The sequence below is a fragment of the Hyla sarda genome, chromosome 3, assembly GCF_029499605.1.
Source record: "Hyla sarda isolate aHylSar1 chromosome 3, aHylSar1.hap1, whole genome shotgun sequence".
NCBI classification, from domain to species: Eukaryota; Metazoa; Chordata; class Amphibia; order Anura; family Hylidae; genus Hyla; species Hyla sarda.
The window spans coordinates 204,172,612-204,200,516 of NC_079191.1; the positions used below are offsets into that span (position 1 = coordinate 204,172,612).

The 27,905-nt window shown below is 40.4% G+C and overlaps 1 protein-coding gene across 8 annotated transcripts in view; it reads right to left on the reverse strand.

Annotated features, from left to right (window-relative positions):
- COL12A1 (collagen type XII alpha 1 chain) overlaps window positions 1-27,905 on the reverse strand; it is a 165,893-nt gene that overhangs the window by 25,582 nt on the left and 112,406 nt on the right. For all 8 annotated transcript variants that reach the window (XR_008891251.1, XM_056565894.1, XM_056565888.1 and 5 more), the window contains 2 exons: window positions 5,250-5,396; window positions 4,053-4,130 (listed from right to left, as the gene is read on the reverse strand). Coding sequence is in view for 7 of the 8 variants with exons in the window: in XM_056565894.1 (XP_056421869.1) it covers window positions 4,053-4,130; window positions 5,250-5,396 (225 nt within the window). In the remaining variant the exon portion in view is untranslated. The remainder of the gene's footprint in view (window positions 1-4,052; window positions 4,131-5,249; window positions 5,397-27,905) is intronic.

The following is a 27,905-nucleotide window of genomic DNA, read 5'->3' on the forward strand; positions in this document are numbered from 1 at the left end:
GTTTTAACTTACTATAGGGCTGCTTGCCTACCAAGCGGAGTGTTAGTTTAATGCATTTGTTTCACCTGTGGAAACACCTATTTCTATGTGTTAGAAACCATTGATTGTATCATTTGACTAAGAGCGCATGCGCTCGAAACGGGTCAAGATGTGTCAGACCTTGTGAAGTGTTGAAGTTGTTCCACGCTGTTTTTAAAGAGGATCTAACAATAAAGCTGCAGTTTCTTCCAGTGCTGGATCATTTAGTTTTTTCTTATCACTATAGCTAATCTCCCTGGCCGTGGATGGAAGAGAAAAATTTATGAAAGGTGTCAATGCATGATAGTCGGGATGGTGGATAAACAGCCCTAAACAAGTTCCAAAGATTTTCAAGCTGTCCTGCAGGCTCAGGGAGCCTCAGTGTCAGTGTGAACTATCCGTTGACATTTAAATGAAATGAAACTCTATGGCAGGAGACCCAGGAGGACCCCACTGCTGACACAGAGACATAAAAAAGCAAGACTGCATTTTGCCAAAAAAAAAATGTCTTGTGGACAAAGAAAAGAACACAGTACCTACAGTGAAATATGGTGAAGGTTCAATGATGTTTTGGGGTAATTTTTCTGCCTCTGGCACTGGGTGCCTTGAATGTGTGAAAGGCATCATGAAATCTGAGGATTACCAATGGATTTTGGGTCGCACTGTACAGCCCAGTGTCAGAAAGTTGGGTTTGTGTCTGAGATCTTGGGTCTTCCAGCAGGACAATGACCCCAAACATATGTCAAAAAGCAACAAAGTGCTGGAGAGTTCTGAAGTGGCCAGCAATGAGTCCAGATCTAAATCCCATTGAACACCTGGGGAGAGATCTTAAAATTGCTGTTGGGAAAAGGCACCCTTCCGATAAGAGAGACCTGGAGCAGTTTGCAAAGGAAGAGTGGTCCAACATTCCGGCTGAGAGGTGTAAGAAGCTTATTGATGGCTATAACAAGCGACTGATATCAGTTATTTTTTCCAAAGGGTGTGCAACCATATATTAAGTTAAGGGTGCCAATAATTTTGGCCAGCCCATTTTTGGAGTTTGGTGGGACATTGCGCCTCATTTACTAAGCTGGAACCGAACAGTTTTTGTCTGGTTATTTTGTCTGAGAAATGTTTGAGACATGTCTGCGCCAGTGTGCGACAGTGTGCGCCTGATAAACCCGATAAAAAGGGGCGTGGTCTGTCACAAAAGGGGGTGTGACCAGCCAAAAGGGGCGTGGTTTCCCAACCTGACCGATTTACTATGGAATTCACAGAAAATCCTGTGGGTAAATGGCTGGAAATATCGACCTAGAAAAAGCTGGTCAGAAAATGTTCCCGACTTTTCCCAATAGTGAATAGAGAGGAATCCTTCATGTCTGAAACAACTTTTCCCACTAGTAAAAACCCGAAACTCTTAGTAAATGAGGCCCATTATGTCCAATTTGCTTTTTTTCCTACCTATTTTGGTTTAGTTCCAATACACACAAAGGGAATAAATATGTGTTAAGCAAAACACTTACTGCAATCCTTTTCTGTGAGAAATACTTCATTTTCTTGAAATATTTCAGGGGTGCCAACATTTACAGTCATAACTGTATCTATCTATCTATCTATTATTCATGCAATTTATCTCTGAGTTTTCTTTCTTATGAAATGGTAAGAGAGAGATTAGATCAGTGCTTGATATTATCCTGTAGAAAATATGAGATGCAGCGTGTTCTGTACTTTTCATTGAATGTCATAAAATGCCTCCGAAAGAATTTGGGAAATGGATTTGTAAGGGTGTCAGTAAAATGTTCTGGAGCATTAACTTGAGTTTATATAAAAGGCTGTGCATAATGACGCCATCATATGTGAAAGCCATCAGGTCACAAGTGAGATTATGATACTAAGTGAAATGTATACAGTGCTGGGAGTTAACCTTGCTGACACAATATACCAATTTGTTCATAGTTGGCTGATAGTTGGCTTATACATGACGTAAGAGATGCCACAGATGGTTTAAAGAATTACTTTTCTAAAGTAAATTATTTTCCTATTTGTAGGCTGCCAAATTGTATTTGACTTTCCAGCTCCACTTTGTATATCTTAGCAGCTTGCTAGAGTCATCTGATATCCGAAAAGCCTTTGTGTTTGTGCAAGTTTCTAAAATGAATGACATTGGGATTGGCTACTAGTTTACATCTTTCCCTGCACTAAGTACGGGCATAATTGTGTAATCAGCCGCATGATAAAAACACAGCAAATGCATCAATGATTTATTGGACTGAGATGCTTTAATACCTTTACCAGAAAGTCTTGATACTTTGGCAGCTTAATCTTGTTTTTGACCGCCACTATGTGATACTCAAGCCTTGCGAAATTTGTTGGAGATTTATGAGGACATTACAGCAATCTTAAAGAATGATTCCAACCAAAATGACTGGAAACAGTAGATTCTTTTTAACCAATTAAGTTCCATCCATTTTGAACTTTAAGGGCCAAGAAATTTGTTGTTGTTGTTTTTTTCATCATCATTTTTTTTCTGTAGTCATATGAAGGTTTGGTACTTGCAGGGTGAGTTGTAATGGTAGTCATATTGGCATGGATTTAATTTATTGATAAGGTATAGTTTACGGACGTGGCCAGCGTCTGAGAACTCCCCCACTCTATCTCCTGCGATATCCCTGATGGACCGAGGATAACCGGTGCCGGAATCTCTGGTACGGCGACTGACTCCGGGTGAGTGCGCTCTGAATTCTTTGGATGTAGCATATAGTTTATTATATTTTGTTGGGGGGAGTGCAAACATGTAATAGTAAAAATGTATTCTACATGTCAGAAAAATACGGAAATACCATATATGTATAGCTATTTTTACATGTTGGTACTTCTGTAAAATAAAAACATGTTTTTTTTTGGAAATAAGTCATTTTAGTGTCACCACATTCCAAGACAACACTTATTGTAGTCGTGTATAAGGTCTGTTGTAATTTTTATTGGTACCATTTTGGCATAAATATAATTAATTGAATTTATTTTTTATATTTTGGGCAGATGGAGGGAAAAGGATAATCTGCCATCATTGTTTTAGGCATGTGCTGTGCAATATAAATATTAAGTTAATTTTATTCTACATATTTTTATGATTGTGGTGGCACCCTAAATGTATATTGTTTACTATAAGTAAACAATAAAGTGTTTTAAAACAAAAAGTTATATATATATATATTTTTTTTTTTCAGGGAGATGTTTTTTGTTAGACTTTATTTCACTTTTTAAGTCCAACTAGGGGACCTGTAGCTATCATGAGCTATATTTAACTATTTATGCAGCTATTTTTGAGCACATGCATAATGCTTTAGAATACCTAGACTATGGCATTAATAGGCTTATACTTATACCTAGGCTTATACTTGTGTCAGTACAATCATCATTCATTAGGTAACTGTATGCCACGATGCCTCTAAATAAGGCAATCCATAAGGTAAAGTTGTGTCATGGTGCATTAACTGGTTAAATTAGATCTATTGTCAGACAATACACCACATGTGTATTACATCATGTACGTAGAACACTGCCTTTAAATCTGTTTAGTACTGTATATATGGAAATTTATGGAAAGGAGAAATTATATTATTTATTATTTACTTTTTTTTTCCTAAAGCATATATTATTATTTTAGTTGTTTTTTTATTTGGTACATGTGCACATGACACTTTAAAGTTTGTCCCCCATGTACTTGAAATAATAATGGATGTTAGAGATAACTATATATGACAAATTTAAGGAACTATCGGTGTAGAAAACCTCAGGGACATAGATATAGGAGGTGCAAAGGTAGCAGTCACACCTGACTGCCTGAGGGTCCCAAGGGCCTATTTGGTCCTAAGGGCCTATAAGACACTGGTATTATACATATGTTTGATTGGTTGGGTCTCTGTTATACATTTAAAATTTTAGAAAAAAAGTAGTTTCCTATATTTCAAAACTCAACACTACAAATGCATACGCATGCTTTGCTACTGTAGCCATAGGATGACCTCATGCAAAAATATTTATACAAGACTTACCATTGAAGGAATATCACAGCATCTATCACGGCTTGTCCAGGTTACAGTACATACAATGTCAAACATCTGGAGAAGGAACTGGGAACAAGGCATAAGACTTGTTTACTTGTCATGTCATTTGTGTATTTCTTTATCAGACATTTCGAGACATTTGCTTAGCATCCACATCTGAACAGATGACAAATGAACATCTGCAGCGAATTACATTGTGTGATGTCATCTTGTAAGGGAATTTAAGTTCTACTTGTTTGGCAAGTTTCTCTATTGTAAAATTCATTGTTCTGGCAATATTTGATGTGGCACATAAAAATTGTCTGAAGTATTACACCTTGGGAGATCGCCAAGTACTGTCCCAACTCTTACATTTTCCATACTGTAACATATGAGTGAGTGTACACGGGCCTAACTAGGGTTGAGATATGTGTATTATTTAAATGGAAATACTTTAGTAATATCAAGTCATCTCCTGGTAGTCAAATCTAATGAAATGACTATCCATGTAAGACATGGATAGTAAGGTTGTATTATCAGTTGGTTGGTATTATAATAAGCAGTCTAAAACTGTGTTGCTTTCCTTTTTATGTAGTTTTTTGGCTGAATGAAGTTAAGAGGTGAAACCATTTTTTCCAATGTTTAACCTATAAAAACCACAAAGTTTTTGACTGCACATGAAACATTACTTCCTCTTGTGAATGCACCTAAATAATATAGTACTAGAAGTAATAAATAGTACACAGGACAGCAAAACATATGTTTGTTGCTTCAACACTTTTTGTTTATATTATATACTCTAGTGACAAGTTAAACATTACTGCGTTACTGAAGGCAAAAATAAAGATGACTATAAAAAGATGATATTTAGTACCAAGAAGTATTTTAGTTTATAGATCTCTTCTCTGACTGTGCCATACATATGCCCATTAGGCTTGGGTGACTGCCCTTGTTGTTTTAGCAGGTAAAAGGAAAAACAGGGCTAAGAGACACCTCTAAAGAACAGAAATATTCAGATTTACACAGATACATTTGTGCATTTCCAAAAACTTTAATAGGCATGACTAGCTCTACTGGCAAATTGGTAACATTGTGTACCCACAAATTGAAGTAGGCTATAACAATACAGGCATATGTTTTATCAGCAAAACATTTCTACTTGGGTACATGATGACATGTGCTGTATTTGGTTAAAAAGTGACTTACTGGAGCAGATTTCTTGTCGCCCCTGAGCTTCCCAAGTACTTCATAGCCATCTGTAGAGATTGCACCAGCTTCCTTAATTGGTTTCTCTGCCACTTCACTACAGTCAACATAAATTCTCACATATGTAGGAGAAACTACAATGTGAACCTAAAAACAATGAAATTGTCATTCATCCAATTTCTGAAAAATGTAAAGACATTTCTGAAGTTGAATTAAAACAGCTCATTAAAATAACACAAATGTCCTTATAGAACAATAGTAAAACAGTAAAGTAAGCATATGAGAATGGGCTTTTGACATCCAGTTTCACATTCTTCCTCTCTATGCCTGCCAATATTATATGTTAACCCAGTCACTTTGTCTATGGCTAGATGGATGAGGACACAAGGGAAAGGCAACACTACACTGGGATCGGAATTTAAGTACCCTAAAAATTAGCTAAGCAAAGTTCTCCTCCTAAGGGGTTTTTCCATCTCATAAGGCGGTAGTATATCACTTGGTTTTCCCATTAGATTATGATTGGTAGGGGTCCAAACTCTAGGTGTAATGTAAACAAATATTATTATCCTAGGATAAATGCTAAATAAACCAATTTATAGGTGTACCTCACTTGTATTGCTGTCCACACATTCTGATATACACAGATATTTAGCCCATTATATTGGATACAGTTGACTTCAATACATAATTAGATACAGATGTATTAAAATCTAATTAGCAGGATCTGTTTGCCAAAGAGACAGCCTTTCCTAGTAATTGTCCTATACAGACCATAATTATTTCCAGCACGCTGGACAATCTTCTGTAAAGTGGATTAGGCTAGATTTTATCCCATCGAAAATTCCATTGACTGGGATATATTCTTATTAATATGAAACAGCAGATAAACAATACTCGGAACAATCTTTTCGTGTTAGCATTAATTTAATTAGGAAGTTGAGGGAAAACATGTCTCATCAGCTTTTATACTGAATGGATATTTATGTTTATTCATGATCTATTTAACAATAGCAGCCCTCACGACACCTTTTATCTATCTTTCTCTTGCTCTCTCTAGAGTCTTGGGTTGGGATTACGTTATGGTTCCAATATGTGGTATGGATTCATTTTAAAGTGTTCTCTAAAGTCTTAAGTTTGGGGTCTGGTATCAATTCTCTACTTATAGATCGTGGTCTTTATTTATGGGTCTGGTCAGGGAACCTGAATGATTTCATTGTCCAAATTAAGGATTAATTTTAGGAACTGGTGTTGGGTCTGGGTAATTTGGGGGGTCTGATTAAATTTTTGATTTAGTCACTATCAAGGTAAAAAGGACATATTAAATGGGCACTGTTACCAACCATATATATATATATATATATATATATATATATATATATATATATATATTGTAGTACTTATGTAGTACTACAACATATCTCTAATATAGATTCATAATTTTTTTTAATTAAAATAGTATATTTTATATTTGAAAACTGGCCACTAGGGGTCTCCCTCCTAGTGGCCAGCTGCAGCCTGCCATGACGTCACGACTGGATTAGGACTGATGCCGGCCGGGCAATCGGTCCTAATTTAGTCAGCCTGTGCTTGCTCCCTGCCTGTCAATCAGACAGGTGGGAGAAAGCCCTGTGAATGCCATGGCTGCGCTCATTGGTTACCTGGCCTCGCAGCTGCCTCATTGGCTGCCTGCCTGTGGCATGTACAGTCTGGAGGCAGCGTGGCACTGAATCTCAGTACTGCACTGATGCTCCAGGACTGTACATGTCCTGTAAGTGAGGTCTTATTTCACTTACCCGTACTTTGTTTCGTCCCGGGTCTTAGCGGTGAGCACAGCAGGTGGGCGATGCTCCTATACTCCTACTCCCTGCATAACACTAGGAGACCCCGAAGCAGCCTGCTGTGCTATTGGCAGCTCATCTATGCGCACTCCTCACAGCAGCATAGATGAGGTGAGAGCAGAAGTCGGCGCCCAGCAGGCATCAGTGACGTCGTGCCTGCTGGGGAAGTCACTTTCCGCCAGAGCTAGACAGACGAGCAGAAGATGAGACATTTATAAGGTATAAAAAAAAAATTTTTAAAGGCAGGGAGGTGGTTAGGGATAGTTTAGCAATAGGTAGGGACAGAAAAAAAATACAGATGATGGGAGCTACTCTTTAAGATAACACAATGGCAAAGCTGCCACATTAGTCTCTTTCAGGAGCGGATTGGCAACACTCAGGGCCCCCAGACTAAAAAAGTAAGGGCCCCCTGCTATGCTCTGCTGCTGGTCACACTTCTGCCCCTATTCTACCCAAATCCCTCCACCACCCCTACACACAAAATAAACACAATTTTATATATAAAAACACTTTAAGGTAGGTAAAATTATTTTCAATGATCAATAATACCAGTATATAAGGAGTAAATATTTACCACCACACAATAACAGGATAATATTGCCATACTGTACTGAATAAAACCCCTATACACAGACCAGTATACTATACAGGATCTACATACAATATAAGTGATTATATAGAGGACCATATGGCGGTAGATATCAGCTGTAAACAGGACCTGTATACCATATAAGTGATTACAGTTACATCTAGTAACTCACAATTACATCTTTTCTGACCAACGGCATCCTCTTTCCTTTTCTTCTCCGGCCGGATCAGACCGTTATGTCGATCTCTTAACACCTGCAGGATAAACATGTTAGACTCTGCATTTTTCCAGTGCCTGTCCCGCCCCCCCACCCCTCTACACAATCTTTCCATCTATAAGCCTCTAATTAGTGTCCTGCACAGTAAATGGGCAGATAGGTAGGTAGCCAGGTAAATAGTTTGTAGGTAGGTAGCAAGATATGTAGGTAGGTAGTTAGGCAGACAGGTATGTAGGTAGTTAGATAGCAAGGTATGTAGGTAATTAGTTAAGCATCCATACAAAAGGCCACAGCCCCAGTTTGGAGGCTCCAGTCAGTGAATATAGGGCTGAAGTTTATTGGTTACAAAAAGCGACATTTCGGCTCCATATGAGCCTTTATCAAATGATTGATAAAGGCTCATATGGAGCTGAAACATCGCATTTTGTAACCAATAAACTTCAGCTCTATTTTCACTGACCGGAGCCTCCAGACTGGTGCTGTGGCCTTTGCATCTCTCTGTGGTTGTTTGCTGGATTGGTAGTCCAGCTGACCACGGGCACAGTGGAGGGGTCCAGTACTACACCTACCTTCTGTAGTTAGGCATCCAGGTACAAAGTTAGGTTGCAAGGGAGTTAGTCAAGGTAGCCAGCACCCCCTCCACCCAGTGGCGGATCAAGAGTCTAGTCTCAGGAGGGGCATTATGAAAACCCCCTATGTAGTTAGTAGGTAGCCCTCCTATTAGTTTAGTAGTATGTCCCCATATTAGCTAGGTAGGAACATAGTAGATAGTCCCTCACATTAGGTGTAGGCAGCAGAGTTCTCCCACAGTAGGGTGTAGGTAGCTGAGTTCCCTCACATTAGGTGTAGGCAGCAGAGTTCCCCAATAGTATGTGTTGGTAGCAGAGTTCCCCCATAGTGGGTGTTGGCAGCAGAGTTCCCCCACAGCGGGTTTAGGCAGCCGGGTCCCTCAACAGTAGGTGTAGGTAGCAGGGTCCTAACACAGTAGGTGTAGGCAGCCGGGTCCCCACACAGTAGGTGTAGGCAGCAGGGTCCCCCCCACAGTAGGTGTAGGCAGCAGGGTCCCCCCACAATAGGTGTAGGTAGCAGGGTCCCCCGACAGTAGGTGTAGGCATCAGGGTCCCCCACAGTAGGTGTAGGCAGCAGAGTTAGAGTCCCCCCAGTAGATGTAGACAGCAGAGTTAGAGTATCCCCACCCAGTAGGTGTAGACTGCAGAGTTAGAGTCCCCTCCAATAGGTGTAGGCAGCAGAGTTAGAGTCCCCCCAGTAGGTGTAGGCAGCAGAGTTAGAGTCCCCCCCCCCCCGAGTAGGTGTAGGTAGCAGAGTTATATTCCCCCCCAAGTAGGTGTAAGAAGCAGAGTTAGAGTCCCCTCCACCAGCAGGTGTAGGCAGCAGTTAGAGCCCCCTCCCCAAGTTGGTGTAGAAGCAGAATTAGAGTCCCCCCAGAAGGTGTAGACCGCAGAGTTAGAGTTCCCCCCCAGTAGGTGTAGGCAGCAGAGTTAGAGTCCCCCCCAGTAGGTGTAGGCAGCAGAGTTAGAGTCCCCCCAATTAGGTGTAGACAGCAGAGTTAGAGTTCCCTCAGAAGGTGTAGACCACAGAGTTAGAGTTCCCCCCAGTAGGTGTAGGCAGCAGAGTTAGAGTCCCCCCCAGTAGGTGTAGGCAGCAGAGTTAAAGTCCCCCCCCCCCCCGAGTTGGTGTAGGCAGCATAGTTAGAGTCCCCCCCAAGTAGGTGTAGGCAGCAGAATTAGAGTCGTCCCCCCAAGTAGGTGTAAACAGCAGAGTTAGAGTCTCCTCCAGTAGGTGTAGTCAACAGAGTTAGAGTCCCCCCCAGTAGGTGTAGGCAGCAGTTAGAGCCCCCCCCCCCCCAAAGTAGGTGTAGACAGCAGAGTTAGAGTCCTACCCCCAAAGAAGGTGTAGACAGCAGAATTAGAGTTCCCCCAGTAGGTGTAGGCAGCAGAGATAGAGTCCCCCCCAGAAGGTGTAGAAAGCAGAGTTAAAGTTCACCTCCCCAGTAGGTTTAGGCAGCAGAGTTAGAGTTCCCCCCCAGTAGGTGTTGGCAGCAAAGTTAGAGTCCCCCCCCCCCAAGTAGGTGTAGGCAGCAGAGTTAGAGTCCCCCCTCCCCCCCCCAAGTTGGTGTAGGCAGCAGAGTTAGAGTCCCCCCTCCCCCCCAATAGGTGTAGACAGCAGAGTTTTCCATCTCCCCCTTCTTAGGTTGAAAAAAAATGATGCTTACCTGTATGTGACCCACGCAGCGATCTTCTCCAGCAGGGGCTTGCATATGCCCTCCTTCACAGTGCAGGCGCTGATGAATGACATAATCGGCGCCTGCGCTGTGTGGGGGCGGAGGTCACGTCTCCTGTGTAAGTCACAGATATGGCTCACACAGAGGGGAAGCCTTCTCCTATATGTGCGTGTATCGCACATCCAGGAGAAGGCAGCTCTGTCTGCTGGGGATATGGGACAAGTGTCCTGGATCCTCAGGAGCAGCGGCAGCGGTGGGCCCTGTACCTGGCCGGGCCCTCGGTCGACGTCCGATGGCCCCGGCTGGTCAGTCCGCCCCTGGCCACTTTCAAGTGATCCGTAAATATAGTGTTTTAAAACCATAACTCAGATAAACCAAGTTCTTACTTATAAAAACATAGAAATCACAGTTGAAGTCCCTTTCTAACATGAGGACACTTGTTTCGTTATAGTTGTGTACAGAGCACACAATTGACCATATAATTAATAGTGCCATTCCCACCTGGTGTCCAATAGACAGCAATACAGTACATGAAGTACTGTAGTGTAATAAGGTGCAACTAGACAGCAAATTTGTGCTTACATAGGAGAGATATCTAGCTCTGATGGTACTCTGATGGAAAACATTATTTTTTTCAAATCAATTGGTGCCAAAACAAAACACATTAAGGGTCTATTCACCCGTATAGTATTCTATGCAGATTTGATGCGCAGATTTAATGCGCAGGATTTCAAGCTGTGTTCAGTCATTCAGTTTACATAGAAATCTGCAGCAGAAAATCCTGCGCATTAAATCTGCGCATCAAATCTGTGCAGAATACTGTATGAATGGACCATAAGGGAGAATAGACCATAAGGGAGATTTATCAAAACCTGTCTATAGGTCTATAGGTCTATTGCCCATAGCAACCAATCAGATCACTGTTCGCTTTTTAAAAGGCCTATGAAAAGTGAAAAAAGAAAAACAATCTGATTGGTTGCTATGGGCAACTGCACCACCCTTCCTCTACACAGGCTTTGATAAATCTCACCCATTTAGTCTAAACAGTGTCAAATTGTGAAAATCAAGTTTATTTCTATTCAAACTCTTTTTACATGTGGAATTTTGATGAACAAGCTGAACTGCTAAAGGATTTTGTCCAACCATATTTGGACATCAGCCCATTTTGTGTACTTTTGTGCACATATGCATTTTCTTAATACAGAGTGAACTATTGAATGGACATTTAGGTATAATGTACTTTTCATAATCTATTCAGATTATCAGCTCATTTTCTTTCGCTGAGCACAGAGTGAAATCTTTAAATGCCGGTTTTTGATAAACTTTTCTTCTGGCTGTGATAGAAAGCCAAAATCAAATTCCATTACCGGTTTCCAAGGCTATTTTGAAATACTTGGCATCAAGTTGAAATGAAAAATACATTTCCTTACATGTACTTTGTTAAAATCGGACTTTCTTAGTATGTGTACAATATGTTTTAGAGCAAAGTTGTAGAAAAATAAACTGCATAGGTAAATGTAACACAAGCTATCCCACAGGGAATGTCTTCAAAGGTAACTTAGAACACATTTGTTGTAACCGAAACTGTAATGATAATATAAAAAAACAAAAACAGTATATTATACAAAATAGGTTTCTGCAGATAAATACACTACCGCAAAGTCACTGAGCTCTGATAAATGTAACATTACAGTCTGAGAGCACATATGGTTTCCTTCCAAAAAACCACAGACAAATCCTCCAAGAGACTGACTTTCGTTTATTTAGGATTTTGTCACTCACTTCTTATACTTCAGGATCACGGACTATTGAAGTATTTTCCGTTGCCATGAAAACTTATAAACATGAAGGCATTTAAAGACTTCTCAAATGCTGGCCTCTTCTTCAAGCTTTAGGCCTCTCTGAGTCCAGCCAACCACATTTATATTAAACAACTAAAACCTCATGTGTAAACCCATTCTTCAAATCAAAGCCATGACATCACTGCAGACTGAATCTACCTCCCCTTTCTGATTCTAGCCAACCACAGCACTAAAAAGGAAAAATATTCATGAACACTCAGCTGTTAGTATTCTTGCTTTGCAGCACCGCCAGGCTTACCATATATTTGTACGGCTTCCTCTGGGCACTTTGGCTTCCTCTCATCTTTATACACTCAAAATATATGTTTATTGACCACCTATGTTGTTAGCTCAGTGTGAGTGGGCTAAGATTAAGGATAGAGATGAGCGAATTGAATTTGATGAACCCGAATTTGTTACCAATTTCATGAAATATTCGATTCGCAACGAATGCGAATATTACAGCAATTCTATTACGCGAATCGCTTCATTAAACTCCATTTACTGCCCTCCAGGCTCCAGGGCATCTAAAATGGCGAATCCACATGTCAGTACATGGGGCAAGGAATGCTTGGAAGGCAGAAAGAGAAGTAGGTGGCATGACCCTGAATCACATGCAGGATGCAGCCTATCAGCAGCCAGTCACCCCTGTGATGTCACAGCCCTATATATTCGGAAGCCATTTTGTGGCTCTTCATATCATTCATTACACTGCATACAGATAGGACGGACATCGCTGTGTGTGTGTTACACAGAAAAGCCCATTCCAGCAGCATTTCACATCGTAGTCACATCAGAGTTCTGGTGGACAGAGAGCAGTGTTTTTTTCACTGAAAAGGATTTTTACTGCAGCCATTAACCTCCCAGTCACTTTCTTCAGCATTGTATTACAGAGAGGGGCACATAGCTGTGTGTTACCTCATACATTTCAACAAGCTGCCTCAACTTCATAAACCTTAGCAGAGGAGTATATAAGAAAAAGGTATACTACCCAGCAGTCTATTCCTAATAGTCTTTGACAGAATGAAATTTTGTGTTTAGTACACAGCTTTTTTGTGCTGCTGTGCTTTTATTTAAGCGTACTGTACCAGATGTTTCTGCCCTCATAAGTGCATACCACATACCTACATCTAATTAGGGTACTATTTTGTACCTGTTTCTCTGTCAAGGGCCTACGTACTGTGAAAAGACAGACAAAAGTATTCATCGGCTGGTGTTTTACTCAAATACGTTTATTGAGTGTACTGTAGTGCATTTTTATGCCCTCATAAGTGCATACCACATACCTGCATCTAAGTAGTGTACTATTTTAAACCTGTTAATCTGTTAAGAGCCTAGATACTGTGAAAGTCCAGGCAAATGTACTCACTGGCTGGTGTTTTAACTCAGATAATTTTTTAAGTGTACTGTAGCGCATTTTTCTGCCCTCATAAGTGCATACCACATACCTACATCTAAGTAGTGTACTATTTTGTGCCTGTTAATCTGTCAAGGGACTACATACTGAGAAAGGATAGCCAAAAGTAATCACCGGCTGGTGTTTAACTCAAATAATTTTTAAAGCATACAGTGGCACATTTTTCTGCCCTCATAAGTGCTTAACACATACCTACATCTAAGTAGTGTACTATTTTGTAACTATTATTCTGTCAAGAGCCTACATACTGTAAAGGACAGCCAAAAGTAATCATCGGCGGGTGTTTTACTCAAATAATTTTTGAAGTGTACAGTATCGCATTTTTCTGCCCTCATAAGTGCATACCACATACCTACATCTAAGTAGTGTACTATTTTAAACCTGTTAATCTGTCAAGGGCCTAGATCATGGATGTCAAACATGCGGCCCACGGGTCGCATGCGGCACACAATAAATGTCTTTGCGGCCCAGCATCCCTGTGTCCCGAAAAATCTTTTCAGGACACAAAGTTGCCCCCCAGTCACTGACGTCCCGTGCATGCACACATAGGAGAGTAGAGCAAAGCAGAGCAGCAAGGAGGACACGCGCGCATGGTAAGTCACCAGCGGCACGTCATCTTCAGTGCTCTGACCACCGGTCCTCTCCGGTCCTGGGACCTACTGCTATGGCCCATAGGCCATAGCAGTAGATCGTGACCCCGGACCAGAGGTGGTCAGAATACTGAAGTGGGGCAGTAAACAGACATATAGCCTCCAGCCATACACTGTACATGGCTGAAGGCTGTATGTTTGTGGGGGAACTGTACTGCACCTAATGTGGGGAACTATACTGCACCTAATTTGGGGGAACTATACAGCACCTAATGTGGGGAATTATACTGCCCCTAATATGGGGTACTACAGTGTGGGATATTTATATAGATACACCTTAATAAAATGGGAATGGTTGGTGATATTAACTTCCTGTTTGTGGCAAATTAGTATATGTGAGGGGGGAAACTTTTCAAGATGGGTGGTGACCATGGAGGACATTTTGAAGTCGGCCATTTTGAATCCAACTTTAGTTTTTTCAATAGGAAGAGAGTCATGTGACACATCAAACTTATTGGGAATTTCACAAGAAAAACAATGATGTGCTTGGTGTTAACTTAACTTTATTCTTTCATGAGTTATTTAAAAGTTTCTGACCACTTATAAAATGTGTTCAATGTGCTGGCCATTGTGTTGGATTGTCAATCCAACCCTCTTCTCCCACTTTTCACACACTGATAGCAACACCGCAGGATACATGCTAGCACAGGCTTCCAGTATCCAAAGTTTCAGGTGCTGCACATCTTGTATTTTCACAACATAGACAATTGCCTTCAGATGAACCCAAAGATAAAAGTCTAAGGGGGTCAGATCGGGAGACCTTGGGGGCCATTCAACTGGCCCATGATGACCAATCCACTTTCCAGGAAACTGTTAATCTAAGAATGCTCGGACCTGACATGTTCCCTGAGTTTTTCCAACAAGATGGTGCACCACCACTTTATGGGTGTCAGGTCTGAGCATTCCTAGATGAACAGTTTCCTGGAAAGTGGATTGATCGTCGTGGGCCAGTTGAATGGCCCCCAAGGTCTCCCAATCTGACCCCCTTAGACTTTTATCTTTGGGGTCATCTGAAGGCAATTGTCTATGCTGTGAAGATTTGCAGCACCTGAAACTACGGATACTGGAAGCCTGTGCTAGCATTTCTCCTGTAGTGTTGCTATCAGTGTGTGAAGAGTGGGAGAAGAGGGTTGCATTGACAATCCAACACAATGGGCAGCACATTGAACACATTTTATAAGTGGTCAGAAACTTGTAAATAACTCATGAAAGAATAAAGTTACATTAAAGCCAAGCACATCATTGTTTTTCTTGTGATATTCCCAATAAGTTTGATGTGTCACATGACCCTGTTCCTATTGAAAAAACCAAAGTTGGATTCAAAATGGCCGACTTCAAAATTGCCGCCATGGTCACCACCCATCTTGAAAAGTTTCCCCCTCACATATACTAATGTGCCACAAACAGGAAGTTAATATCACCAACCATTCCCATTTTATTAAGGTGTATCCACATAAATGGCCCACCCTGTAGTTCCCCATATTAGGTGCAGTATAGTTCCCCACATTAGGTGCCGTATAGTTCCCCCACATTAGGTGCAGTATAGTTCCCCACATTAGGTGCAGTATATACTCTATAGCAGCTTTAGTGGCAAGAGTATGCCAATCAAATTAAATGTGTACATTATTGGAAAGAAATATTTTTTATCGTACAATACATAAATAGTAATGGAAACTTGGACAAAGTATGCCACTAATACTAGCTGACTTGACATCACCAGACTATAAAGTATGAGACAGGCATTCCAAAAACTACTAATTCCTGCCACTGTGTTCTCCTATTAAATGCATAAACCACAAGCTACATAAAGAAAACAACTGAGAGAACACTATACCACAAAAAGGAGGAAGGAAAAATTGGATGGCTCAATCAACTGCTTTACTCCAGCTACCAGAAGGTAAATGTAAGTGAGATCCATGGTTTCCTGAAAACATGAGCAATAAAGCCTGTTTGCTTTTCAAAGAGAATCACATTTCAGTATCAAGAATAAAGCCAAACATTTCCCAGCAGTAAGTGACATCCCAAGTTCAGCAGCTAAAAAGCAGCAAGCCATAAAATCCACTGGTCTACGCCAGAGTGTTCCTTCCAGGCCAAGGCTCATTATCTTTCTCTGGAAGACTAACAATCGAAATGAAAACAATTAGAGGGGCACTTACTATATCATAATATTAACCATTTTCATTTAGAAAACCAAAAAACAGAATCGTGCACTACAAATGTGGAGAAAAGTCAAAGAGAAGCATATGTCGTCATTTGTCTGCAGCTTCATTTTCCAAGAGGTTAAAATGTTTTTTTCAGTTCAATGGTGCTGTAGAAAGCCAAAGTCATAAGCATCGAAGATGCTCTCCTTAGTAGAAAACTCAGAGCACAAGACAATTGAATTTATATTGCTAACATCTGAACAACTTTTCTGTACCCAAAAATAATGCATTATTTAGATGGAGGGTAGAGCGCCCTTAACAATATTTCCCACTCGGGAGGACCTCTTCTGTTCAGCTTTACATACGCAAACCATTCACATATGTGGACATGGTGTATTGCTTAATTTTCCCTCTGGTGGCACTGCAGGGAAATTAAACAATAACTGCCAGGTTAACTAACTTACAGATTACAATTGATCATGGATGGTCCAAGAAGGGGGCAAATATGGAATCTCATCGCTATGGGGGGAGGGAGTTTAGCAAAACCTGTGTAGAGGAAAAGTTGACCAGTTGCCCATAGCAACTAATCAGCTTGCTTCTTTTATTTCTCATATGCCTTTTCAAAAATGAAAGAAGCAAGCTGATTGTTGGATAGGGGATAAGATGTCTTAGGGCCGGAGTACCCCTTAAATAGGCCTCAACATAATAGAAGCTGGTGCACCTGTAGCAGCCAAGTGGCCTATGTGCCTTGTGCCAGTCTACCACAAGAAAAGTTTGCCCAGGAAAAAGGCTCAGATCATTTCTGGTCAGGGAACTGGGTGCTGGTGGATGCCCAAATTTCTATAGAAAATGCCTTATAGCTCACTGGCAGAAATTATGTAATGAAGATTTGCCTACTCAAGGCGATGCAGAATATCTATATGTAAAAAAAAACTCAAGGCGATGGCTCAGTGCGAGTAAGTAAAAGTAAATTACAGTAGCTTTTAGAGCACTCTTAAAGACACTGAGCCAGCTCCATATTCAGAGTTTAAGGCACAGCAGACCAAAGTTGAAATGTGTCTGTTGCTGCCTGTACTGTACAACCCTTTTGCCTTACTGGGAAAAGCTTGGTCATTCTTGTTGACCAGTTCTCCAGTAAAACATGTGAGTCTCTTCTGGCTTTTACAGTGCAATCGGACCTAGGTCAAGCCTACCTCCTCTCTCAATGCAGAAATTTTGGGCCTAACACATGCTCAGGAAGGGGTGCACACACACTCGTACCAAGGTACCCCTACAAAGTATAAGAGAAGATTGAAACAACCTCAAAAAGTGTCTGAGCACATTGTATATCTTATCAAACTTTAAGAGCTCTGGGGGTTATTTATCAATAATGGCCTTCGCTAGATCATTTTTGTGGTTTGTCTAGATGCTTTTTTTTTTTTGGCGGTGCTGCTCCAAATATTATCATATTGTCTCAGTGACCATGATAAATTTTGCACAGATCTTCACCCAGATAGTTTTCTACCCTGCTTTTAGATCACGTCTATCCTGCTTCTAAAGAGCTTGTTTGTCTGTGTGTTTGACTTTATTTGTTTTAGTTTTAATTTATGGCAAACTAATGTCTAAAACAAAACAAAAAAAATGTTTTTATTGTTCGATAGACAGAGGTTTTAGTTGTTGTTTAGTAGTTTTTTTTTATTTATTTTTTACCTTTCACCTTTTTTTTTTATTTTGTTATCATCACTTTGTCAGATATCTTATTGTTTCTTACATCTTTAGGCTAGGATTCCACTTGGGTTTTTTTCCTGTGTTTTTTTTCACAGAAAAAAATGCCAGAAAAAACACCAGTGCAATTTCCTGCGTATGTGTGTTTCACTTTTTTCTCTACTTTTAAATTTTATTAGGTAGTACTACCACTCCCAGCATGGAACAGTCTGTTCCAAGATGGGAGTAGTAGTACCTGTACTAATAGACATATCGCCTCGGGTGTCACTCCTGACACCTGATGCGATTGTCCATAATATAACAGAGATGCAGAGTGGCTCTATATAGCGCTCCCATCTCTGCACTATACTCCGGGCCGGCCAGTGATGTGAATAGAAATTCACATCACTCATTCATATTTTCCATCCAGAGTGGGGATTGGCCGGATGGTTGCAGCCAATCCCCATTCTTAGAGGGACATATGAATGAGTGATGTTCTAATTATATCACTGGCTGGCCAGAGTATAGTGCAGAGATGCGAGCGCTGTAGAGAGCAGATAAGACTATCGCATCGGGTGTCAGGAGTGATACCCGCTGTGATATGTCCTTAACTGCAGGTATTACTACTCCCAACATGGAGCTGTAGTACCTGCATTAATAGGCAGATCGCAGCAAGTGTAACTTCTAAGACCTGTTGTGATCTGTCTATTAATGCAGGTACTATAGCTCCCAGCATGGAGCAGAGTGTGCTCCATGTTGGGAGCAGTAGTACCTGCAGTTGAGGAAAGATCACAGCAGATGTCACTCCTGACACCCGCTGTGATCCTCATGTATAATGTATAGATGCGGCCGGCCGCTCTTCTATGGTCCCTTGCACTGACGTATATATACCTATTCATATTTCCCACAGAGAGTTGTGATTGGCTGGAGCCATCTGGCCAATCACAGCTCTCTGTGGGAAATATGAATAGGTGTATATATACGGCAGTGCAGGGGACCATAGAAGAGCGGCCGGCCACATCTATAAATTATACAGAAGGATCGCAACGGACCCTGAATGATCTGTCAATCCGTACACGTACTACTACTCCCATCATGGAACAGTGTGTTCCATTCTGGGAGTAGTAGTACTACCTAAAAAATGTAAAATATAAAGAAAAAAGTGAAAAACACACACACACACACACTACATTTTTGTTATTGTCGGTTACATTTTTTGTGCCCTGCCCGCACACATAAATTGATCCCTGTTTAAAAATGTATAAAAATCTTGTTAGAAAAAAAAGTGAATTTTGTTAAGTACATTTTTTTCTATCACTACTAAATCTTATTTATTATAATTTTTTTTAATGGCACCCTACGAAATTTTATAAAAAAAAAAAAAAAAGGTGTCTCCATCACTTTTTTGGATCGCTTAAGTCCAAAAAAGAATAAAAACCGCCTGCAAAAACCAAGTGGAATTCTAGCCTTACCATTCCTTTTTTGTACCTTAAAAAATATATCTGATTGTTTCATATAGACAACTGCTTTACTTTTCCCTTGCACCTTTTTTTTTAACTTTTTATTTATTTAAACATTCTTTTTCTCCACCTTATTTTCCATCTCTGTCTCTCTCTCTCTATCTCCCTCTATTTCTCTTTGGCTGATGTTTTATTTATTATTGGCAAACAGACAGGAATAGTAATTTTTTTAGACCTGGTTGGGAGGTGGTCTAGATTTGCGTTTTTTTTTTTTTTGCACCATTTGCGGAAAAATTTGTGAAAAAATTAAAATCACGCAGATAATACATTTGTGACCACTTGAAAAATTGTCTAGCAACACCAAAAGGTAAAAATGACAGATTTTCGAACTTGTAAAAAAAAAATGCAAAAATAACCCGCAATTTGCGCAATTTTTTTTTAATTCACAAAAACAGCAATTGAACACAATGATAAATAACCCCCTCTGTGTTATCAATTGATTTACTTTTCTAAGGTAATATTTGTTGCTATTTTATTACGATAGATAGAAAGACAGGCAGATAGATACTGTAGATAGATATATAGATGGATAGATAGATAGATAGATAGATAGATAAACAGATAGACAGATAGTAAAAGCCAGGAAAAGGTTGCTCAAATATATTTGAATGTATCATTTTCACCAGAGGATCCTGCTGGTCCCTGAAACACAAAAACTATTCTGACTTCTCACTGACTGACATCTAATAAAATGGTCATAAAAGTGAGAATCATATATTTTATTCCAGAATTATTTTCCCTGACTTTTAAGACATCTCTAGGCCACAGTGATTTACTGACTGAAAGAAAGACACATCATTAAACTGTAAGGTGTCCTGCATATTTAACCGAGTGTACATTTTGTACTGCCATATAGTACAAATCAATCAATTCCAAATCTATCTGCGTAGCTGCTGATCTTGCCCCTTTGTCTGCCTCATATATGACAAGTCTTCACTCTCACTAGTACAACTTATTTGCTCTTCTGCTTCCAAAACCACAGAAAACAGGCAACTAAAGTTACTTTCTAAATAGTTCCTTAAAACTCAGGGGATTAGGAAATGTACGTACACTGCATATAACAGCTTTTATGCAGAAATCCATTGCATTTGTAATACAACAAATGGAGATATTACAGATTTGACAGCAATAATTTAGATGCTTTAACTCAATATCTTTACAGACAGATTAAACATCACAAAAGATTAAGACCTTTGTGAAATCTGCAGCCAAACTACTGCATGTCTAAGATGAAGCCCAGACCACCGCAGACTTATCACTCCTACAGCTGTTATTCTACTTACTAGTTGTTTTCATTGAGCCCCTGCAGACTCATTAAAAGTATGAATAAGTAAGAAAACAGCTTAATATGTGAAACTATCACTAGTAAGTTCCAGAAAGTAAAGTGTAAAGTCAGTTTCATCAATACCCTTGTGAAACACCATTCAAGGACTGAGCAGTTGAAGGAAGGAAGGACCCTAATGGGGGATTAATACTTCCAAATATAAAGCTACAATTGACCACCAAGGTGTCACTAGAACCCTAAATTCCAATCCAACCCACTGGTCTCATTGTTGTATGGTATTGCACACTATTTTGTCATGTCAGTGCACACACTACACTGAACCAAGAAGGTGGATATTAGAACCTAAGACAACCCCCACCCCCCCTCCACCCCCCAAAGTTTCACCACATACAGTGGCTTTATCAAGTGCAATAGGGTAAATAGGTCTATAAAGAGTTCAGTGTCAAAATTGAAGCATTCTATGACCCAGATTAACCAGTCTGTCAGTCAGATGTGTCTGATTTTTGTCTCAGATAGCAACCAATCACAGATCAGCTTTTGTTTCTCAGATTGTTCACATTTTTTGTCTCAGACAGATTAATAAATATGGGCTATGTCTAGAAGTATAATTAAGATGTGTCCTCCAAATATGACAAAGAATGTGGATTGTGTGAAGAACATGTGTGCACAGGCTGTTGCTTAAATGTCCTAGACAGCATCTATGGTATTTTTACTCAAATATTACGTTTTTACATTTGGAATTAAACTTCTTTAGTGTTCCAGCAATCTTTCCCATGGACTCTGTTTCACATTTTGGACATGCTTTATCATCAGATCATGTTTCATACTGGATTGATTACTATACATATTCTGACAGAAGTGTGTCTCTGCAACCAAGTGATTATAAAGCTCCATATATTATATGCTCCAGTATGGACAATCAACAATGATGGGTAAATTAAGTGTTGGCATCTGCACAAATCTGCATATACACCCCCCCCCCCTCCTTTTATTTCCATATTGAATTCCAAAAGTCTATGAACACATAATACTTGACAGTCTTAAATAAACACCAGTAGTTATATCATGTGTCTGCCCTATGTGCTAAACATGGAATCAAGTGTTAATCCTTCTTTTAAAAGCCTAGAAAGTTAGACCCTCAGGGACAGAAAATTATAGACTTCCTACTGATGTCTACTGGGGATATTTGGATTAGTTATACCTCGGAATACAACCTAAATACGTAGGGGTCAAATCCGCATTATAGAGAGGCCACAGACTGCACAGCATTTGAATGGACACAGTCTGAAGCACTGCCAAGCTAATAGGCCTATTTTAGATCTCCATCAGTCAAATATTAATGGGGTACTCTGGTGGAAAGCTTTTTTTTTTCATTTTTTCAAATCAACTGGTGCCAGAAAGTTAAACAGATTTGTAAATGCCTTCTATAAAAAAATCTTAATCCTTCCAGTACTGGTGCCAGAAAATTAAACAGATTTGTAAATTATGTCTATTAAAAAATATTAATCCTTCCAGTACTTATTAGTTGCTGAATACTACAGAGGAAATTATTTTCTTTTTGGAACACAGTGCTCTCTGCTGAATCACGAGCACAGTGCTCTCTGCTGACATCTCTGTCCATTTTAGGAACTGTCCAGAGCAGCATATGTTTGCTGTGGGGATTTTCTCCTACTCTGGACAGTTCTTAAAATGGACAGAGATGTCAGCAGAGAGCACTGTGCTCATAATGTCAGCAGAGAGCTCTGAGTTCCAAAAAGAAAAGAATTTCCTCTGTAGTATTCAGCAGCTAATAAGTACTGGAAGGATTAATATTTTATTTAATTTTAAGTAATTTACAAATCTGTTTAACTTTGTGGCACCAGTTGATTTAGAAAAAAAAAAGTTTTCCACGGGAGTACCCCTTTAACCCCTTAAAGACGCAGGACGTATATTTACGTCCTGCGCCGGCTCCCGCGATATGAAGCGGGGTCGCGCTGCGACCCCGCATCACATTGCGTCGGTCCCAGCGCTCATCAACGGCTAGTCAGTTGGGCTGTTCGGGACCGCCGCGGTGAAATCGCGGCATCCCGAACAGCTTACAGGACACCGGGAGGGCCCTTACCTGCCTCCTCGGTGTCCGATCGACAAATGACTGCTCCATGCCTGCTCCATGATCGGCATAGGAGATCAGTGTGTGCAGTGTTATAGGTCCCTATGACCTATAACACTGAAAAAAAAAAGTAAACCCCTTCCCTAATAAAAGTTAGTTATCCCCCTTTTCCCATAAAAAAAATAAAACAGTGTAAATAAAATAAAAAATAAACATATGTGGTATCGCCGCGTGCGTAAATGTCCGAACTATAAAAATATATAATTAATTAAACCGCACAGTCAATGGCGTACGCGTAAAAAAAATTCCAAAGTCCGAAAAAGCGTATTTTGGTCACTTTTATAGTTTTTTCTTCGATTTTGTCGCACAATGATTTTTTTTTTTCGTTTCGCCGTGAATTTTTGGGTAAAATGACTAATGTCACTGGAAAGTAGAATTGGTGACGCAAAAAATAAGCCATAATATGGATTTTTAGGTAGAAAATTGAGAGGGTTATGATTTTTAAAAGGTCAGGAGGAAAAAACGAAAGTGCAAAAACGGAAAAACCCTGAGTCCTTAAGGGGTTAAGGACCAGAGCGTTTTTTGCACATCTGACCACTGTCACTTTAAACATTAATAACTCTGGAATGCTTTTAGTTATCATTCTGATTCCGAGATTGTTTTTTCGTGACATATTCTATTTTAACATAGTGGTAAAATTATGTGGTAACTTGCATCCTTTCTTGGTGAAAAATCCCGCAGCCCAAACTTGAAGCAGGAAACTTACTGTAAACCTGCCCGTGTGAATGTACCCTGTACATTCACATGGGGGGGGGGGGGGGCAAACCTCCAGCTGTTTCAAAACTACAATTTCCAGCATGTACTGACAGTGCATGCTGGGAGTTGTACTTTTTCAACACCTGGAGACACACTGGTTGGAAAACCTTCAGTTAGGTTCTGTTACCTAACTCAGTATTTTCCAACCAGTATGCCTCCAGCTGTTGCAAAACTAAAACTCCCAGCATGTACTGATCACCGAAGGGCATGCTGGGAGATTTAGTTATGCAATAGCTGGAGGTACGCAACTACAACTCCCAGCATGCCGAGACAGCTGATTGCTGTTTGGACATGCTGGGATTTGCAGTTTTGAAACATCTGGAGGGCTACAGTTTTAGAGAACACTGCAAAGTGATCTCCAAACTGTGGTCCTCCAGCTGTTGCAAAACTACAATTCCCACATGCCCAGACAACAAACAGTTATGTGGGCATGCTAGGAGTTGTAGTTTTGCAAGATCTGGAGGGCTACAGTTTAGGGACCACTATATAGTGGTCTCAAACTGTAGCCCTCCAGCTGTTGCAAAACTACATATTCCAGCATGCCCAAACAGCTGTCTGGGCATGCTGGGAGTTGTAGTTTTGCAACATCTGGAGGGCTACAGTTAGAGACCACTGTATAATGGTCTCAAACTGTACCCTGCAGATGTTGCTAGGCAACTCACCGGCTTCCGTCGGATCCAGCCGCACGTCTTCGCCGCCCGCCGATCTCCGTCGCCCGCAGCCTCCGTCGCCCGCCCGGATCAGTTAGTGGATCTTCTACGGTGGTCCCCGTAGTTTCCCCGTCCTGCCCCGCCTATTGTCGGTGGGCAGGATGGGAAAAACGAAAGTTATCCCCCCCGCCCCCGATCTGCTATTGGTGGTCGCGTCTAGACCACCAATAGCAAGGATAGGAGGGGTGGCACCCCTGCCACCTCACTCCTATCGCTTCAGGGGGATCCTGGGTGTCTTAGACACCCGCGATCCCCCTTACATTCCGGGTCACCGGGTCACTATAGACCCGCGATCGCCGACATAGGGGGGTCTGATGACCCCCCTGGGCATTTGCACGGGATGCCTGCTGAATGATTTCAGCAGGCATCCCGATCCAATCCCCGCCCGGCGCACAGCAGGGACCAGAACTGCCCATGACGTAACTGTACGTCCTTGGTCCTTAAGACCCAGGGTGTTGGGACGTAACGTTACGTCATGGGTCCTGTAGGGGTTAATAGTGTAGGAGGTGGATCCACTCTGGGCTGAAGGTGGATACAATCTAAAAAAAGGAAAGATTTGTTTGTTTTAAAATGTTCTCCTCTTTTAAATAGCAGACTTGGTCCAGTGCAGGAATTGTTGTGCATTTATTTCATGTTCCACTCTTTTGAGGTTTGGATGCTGTCAGATCTGTAGACAGTTCTCCTTACTGCAGTAGGAAATTGCATTTTTGAAATCTGAGATTAAATTATCTGTTAAACAAACTCAGGCTGGGATTGCTGCAATGCCACTGCCACAGAAAAACCCTAGAAATGGCAGATGGGTTACTGTAGGTTCTGGATGACTTAGAGTTGTGGATAAAAGACATGTCCCACAGTCTGTCATTCTCTATAATTCATTTGCAGCACTCTCAGAATATAAGGGCACAGAGGGTGTGGAACCATCGACTCTTATGTCTAATGTATGCAAGGCTGAAGCCAAGGACAAAAAAGATAAAGTGAAGTCTGAAAGGATACAGCTGTTGCTGGGTGATTCAATCATAAGAAGTGTGGAGCTTAAGGAAAATTGGTTTGTGAGATGTCTCCCGGGTGCTACTGCTAGAAGAGATAGAAGACGTATTCTTAATATTGTTAAGCAAGCAAAGCAGGAAGGGGACGTGGATGTTCTTGTTCATCTAGGGACAAATGACCTAGCTTGCAAAGAAGTTTCAGAGGTGAAGGAATCTTTTATCACACTTGGTAATGATGTACAGGATTTTGCATCCACTGTTTCATTTTCTGAAGTTCTGCTTGTGCATAACGATCAGAATGATAGGAAGAGGTGCATTAAGGAGTTCAACTTATGGCTTAGTAAATGGTGTCAAGAGTAAGGATTTGGCTTTGTGTCTCATGATAGTTCTACTTGGAATAGAAAGGAACTGTACAAAAAAAAGCGTTTGCATCTTTCTCTCAAAGGAACAAATTTCCCACTGGAATTATCTCTACAACAAGTGATTGAGGAGCCAACCCAGAGGGAGACCATTTTGGATTTGGTATTCACAAATGGGGATTTGGTATATGATGTTATTGTAGGCTAAAGCTTTGGATTTAGTGATCACCAGTCAGTGTGGTTTAAAATAAGAAAAGTGAAGGAGTCCCACCGCACAATAACAAAAGTTTTAGATCTTAGAGAAACAGACTTTTCAAAAATGAGATTAGTCATAAATGAGTCCCTAACAGACTGGAATGGATTACATAGAGTCCAGGCAACAGAAAATTGCATTGGACTTGTCAGTAGTGTTGAGTGGCATAGGCTATATTCGAATTTGTGAATATTTGCGAATATATGGACGAATATTCGTCATATATTCACTAAATTCCCATATTCGTAATATTCTCGTTTTATTTTCGCATATGCGAAAATTTGCGTATGCAAAAATTAACGTGTGCGAAAATTAGCATATACAAAAATTTACATAAGCGAAAATTCGCATATGCGAAAATTAGTATATGCTAATTTCCGCATATGCGAAAATTCGCACGCCAGTCTCACACAGTAGTATTAGAGCCTTCTTTACACCACACAAGTTGGAAGCAGAGAGGGGTGATCACTGTGATGTGTACTGTGAAAAAAAATGAATATTCGTAATTAGGAATATATAGTGCTATATTCGCGAATATTCAACACTACTTGTCAGTAAAAGCAGAAAAAGGAAGAGACCACTGTGGTACTCAGCAGAAGTGGCCAAAATCATAAAAAACAAAAGGCTAGATTTAGTAATTATAAAACAACCCAGAGCAATGAAGATAGGGAAATCTACAAGATTAGGCAGAAAGAGGCCAAGCAAGATATAAGAACTTCTAAAGCGCAGGCAGAAGAAAAACTAGCTCAGTCTGTGAAAAAAGGGGATAAGAAATTCTTCAGCTATATAAATGAAAAAGGGAAATTAAAACAAGGAATAACTAAATAAAAAACAAAGGAAGGAAAGTATGTAGAAGAGAATAAAGGGATAGCCGACTGCCTTAATGAATATTTCTGTTCAGTTTTTACAGAAGAATAAGAAGACCTGCATTAGGAAGGAAGACTAATGAATCGTTTTATGCATGTGCCTTTACAGAGGAAGAGGTTCTACATTTGCTGTCTAAAGTGAAACCAAATAAGTCACAGGGGCCTGATGGGATACACCCAAAATTATTAAAAGAGCTTAGTGTGAGCTAGCAAAGCTGTTAACAGATTTATTTAACCAATCACTGGTAACAGGAGTCATCCCAGAAGATTGGATATTAGCATCAACTATATCAAGCAACTATAGGCCAGTAAGTCTGACATCAATTGTGGGGAAATTAACAGAAACCCTACTAAAGCATAGGATTGTGGATCGCAAGATAAAAAACAACATGGGTTTACTTTTGTGAGATCATGTCAAACAAATTTTATTGTTTTTTTTTACTGGGTGATTAAAATAATAGATGGCGGAGGGGCAGTAGACATCGCATATCAAGATTTTATCATGGCTTTTGACACTGTTCCACATAGAAGACTTATCAATAAACTACAGTCTTTGAGCTTGGACTCCAATATTGTGACAGACAACAGAGGGTTGTAGTCTATGGGGTATATTCATAGCAAGGTCTTGTTAACAGTGGGGTACCTCAGGGATCTGTATTGGGACCAATTTAGTTTAGCATCTTTATTAGTCATACTGCAAAAGGTCTTGATGGTAAGGTGTGTCTTTTTGCTGATGACACAAAGATATGTAACAGGGTTAATGTTCCTGGAGGGATCCGCCAAATGGACAAGGATTTAGGAAAACTAGAAGAATGGTCAGAACTTTGGCAACTTAAATATAATGAGGATAAATGCAAGATAATGAACCTGGGGCATAAAAACCCTCGTGCAGAATATAGAACATTTGACAAAGTCCTGACCTCAGAATCTGAGGAAGGGATTTAGGAGTAATTATTTCAGAAGGCTTAAAGGTAGGAAGACAATATAATAGAGCAGCAGGAAACGCTAGCAGAATGCTTGGATGTATAGGGAGAGGTATAAGCAGTAGAAAGAGGGACATGCTCATGCTGCTGTACAGAACACTGGTGAGACCTCACTTGGAGCATTGTGTGCAGTACTGGAGAACGTATCTCCAGAAGGATATAGATACTATA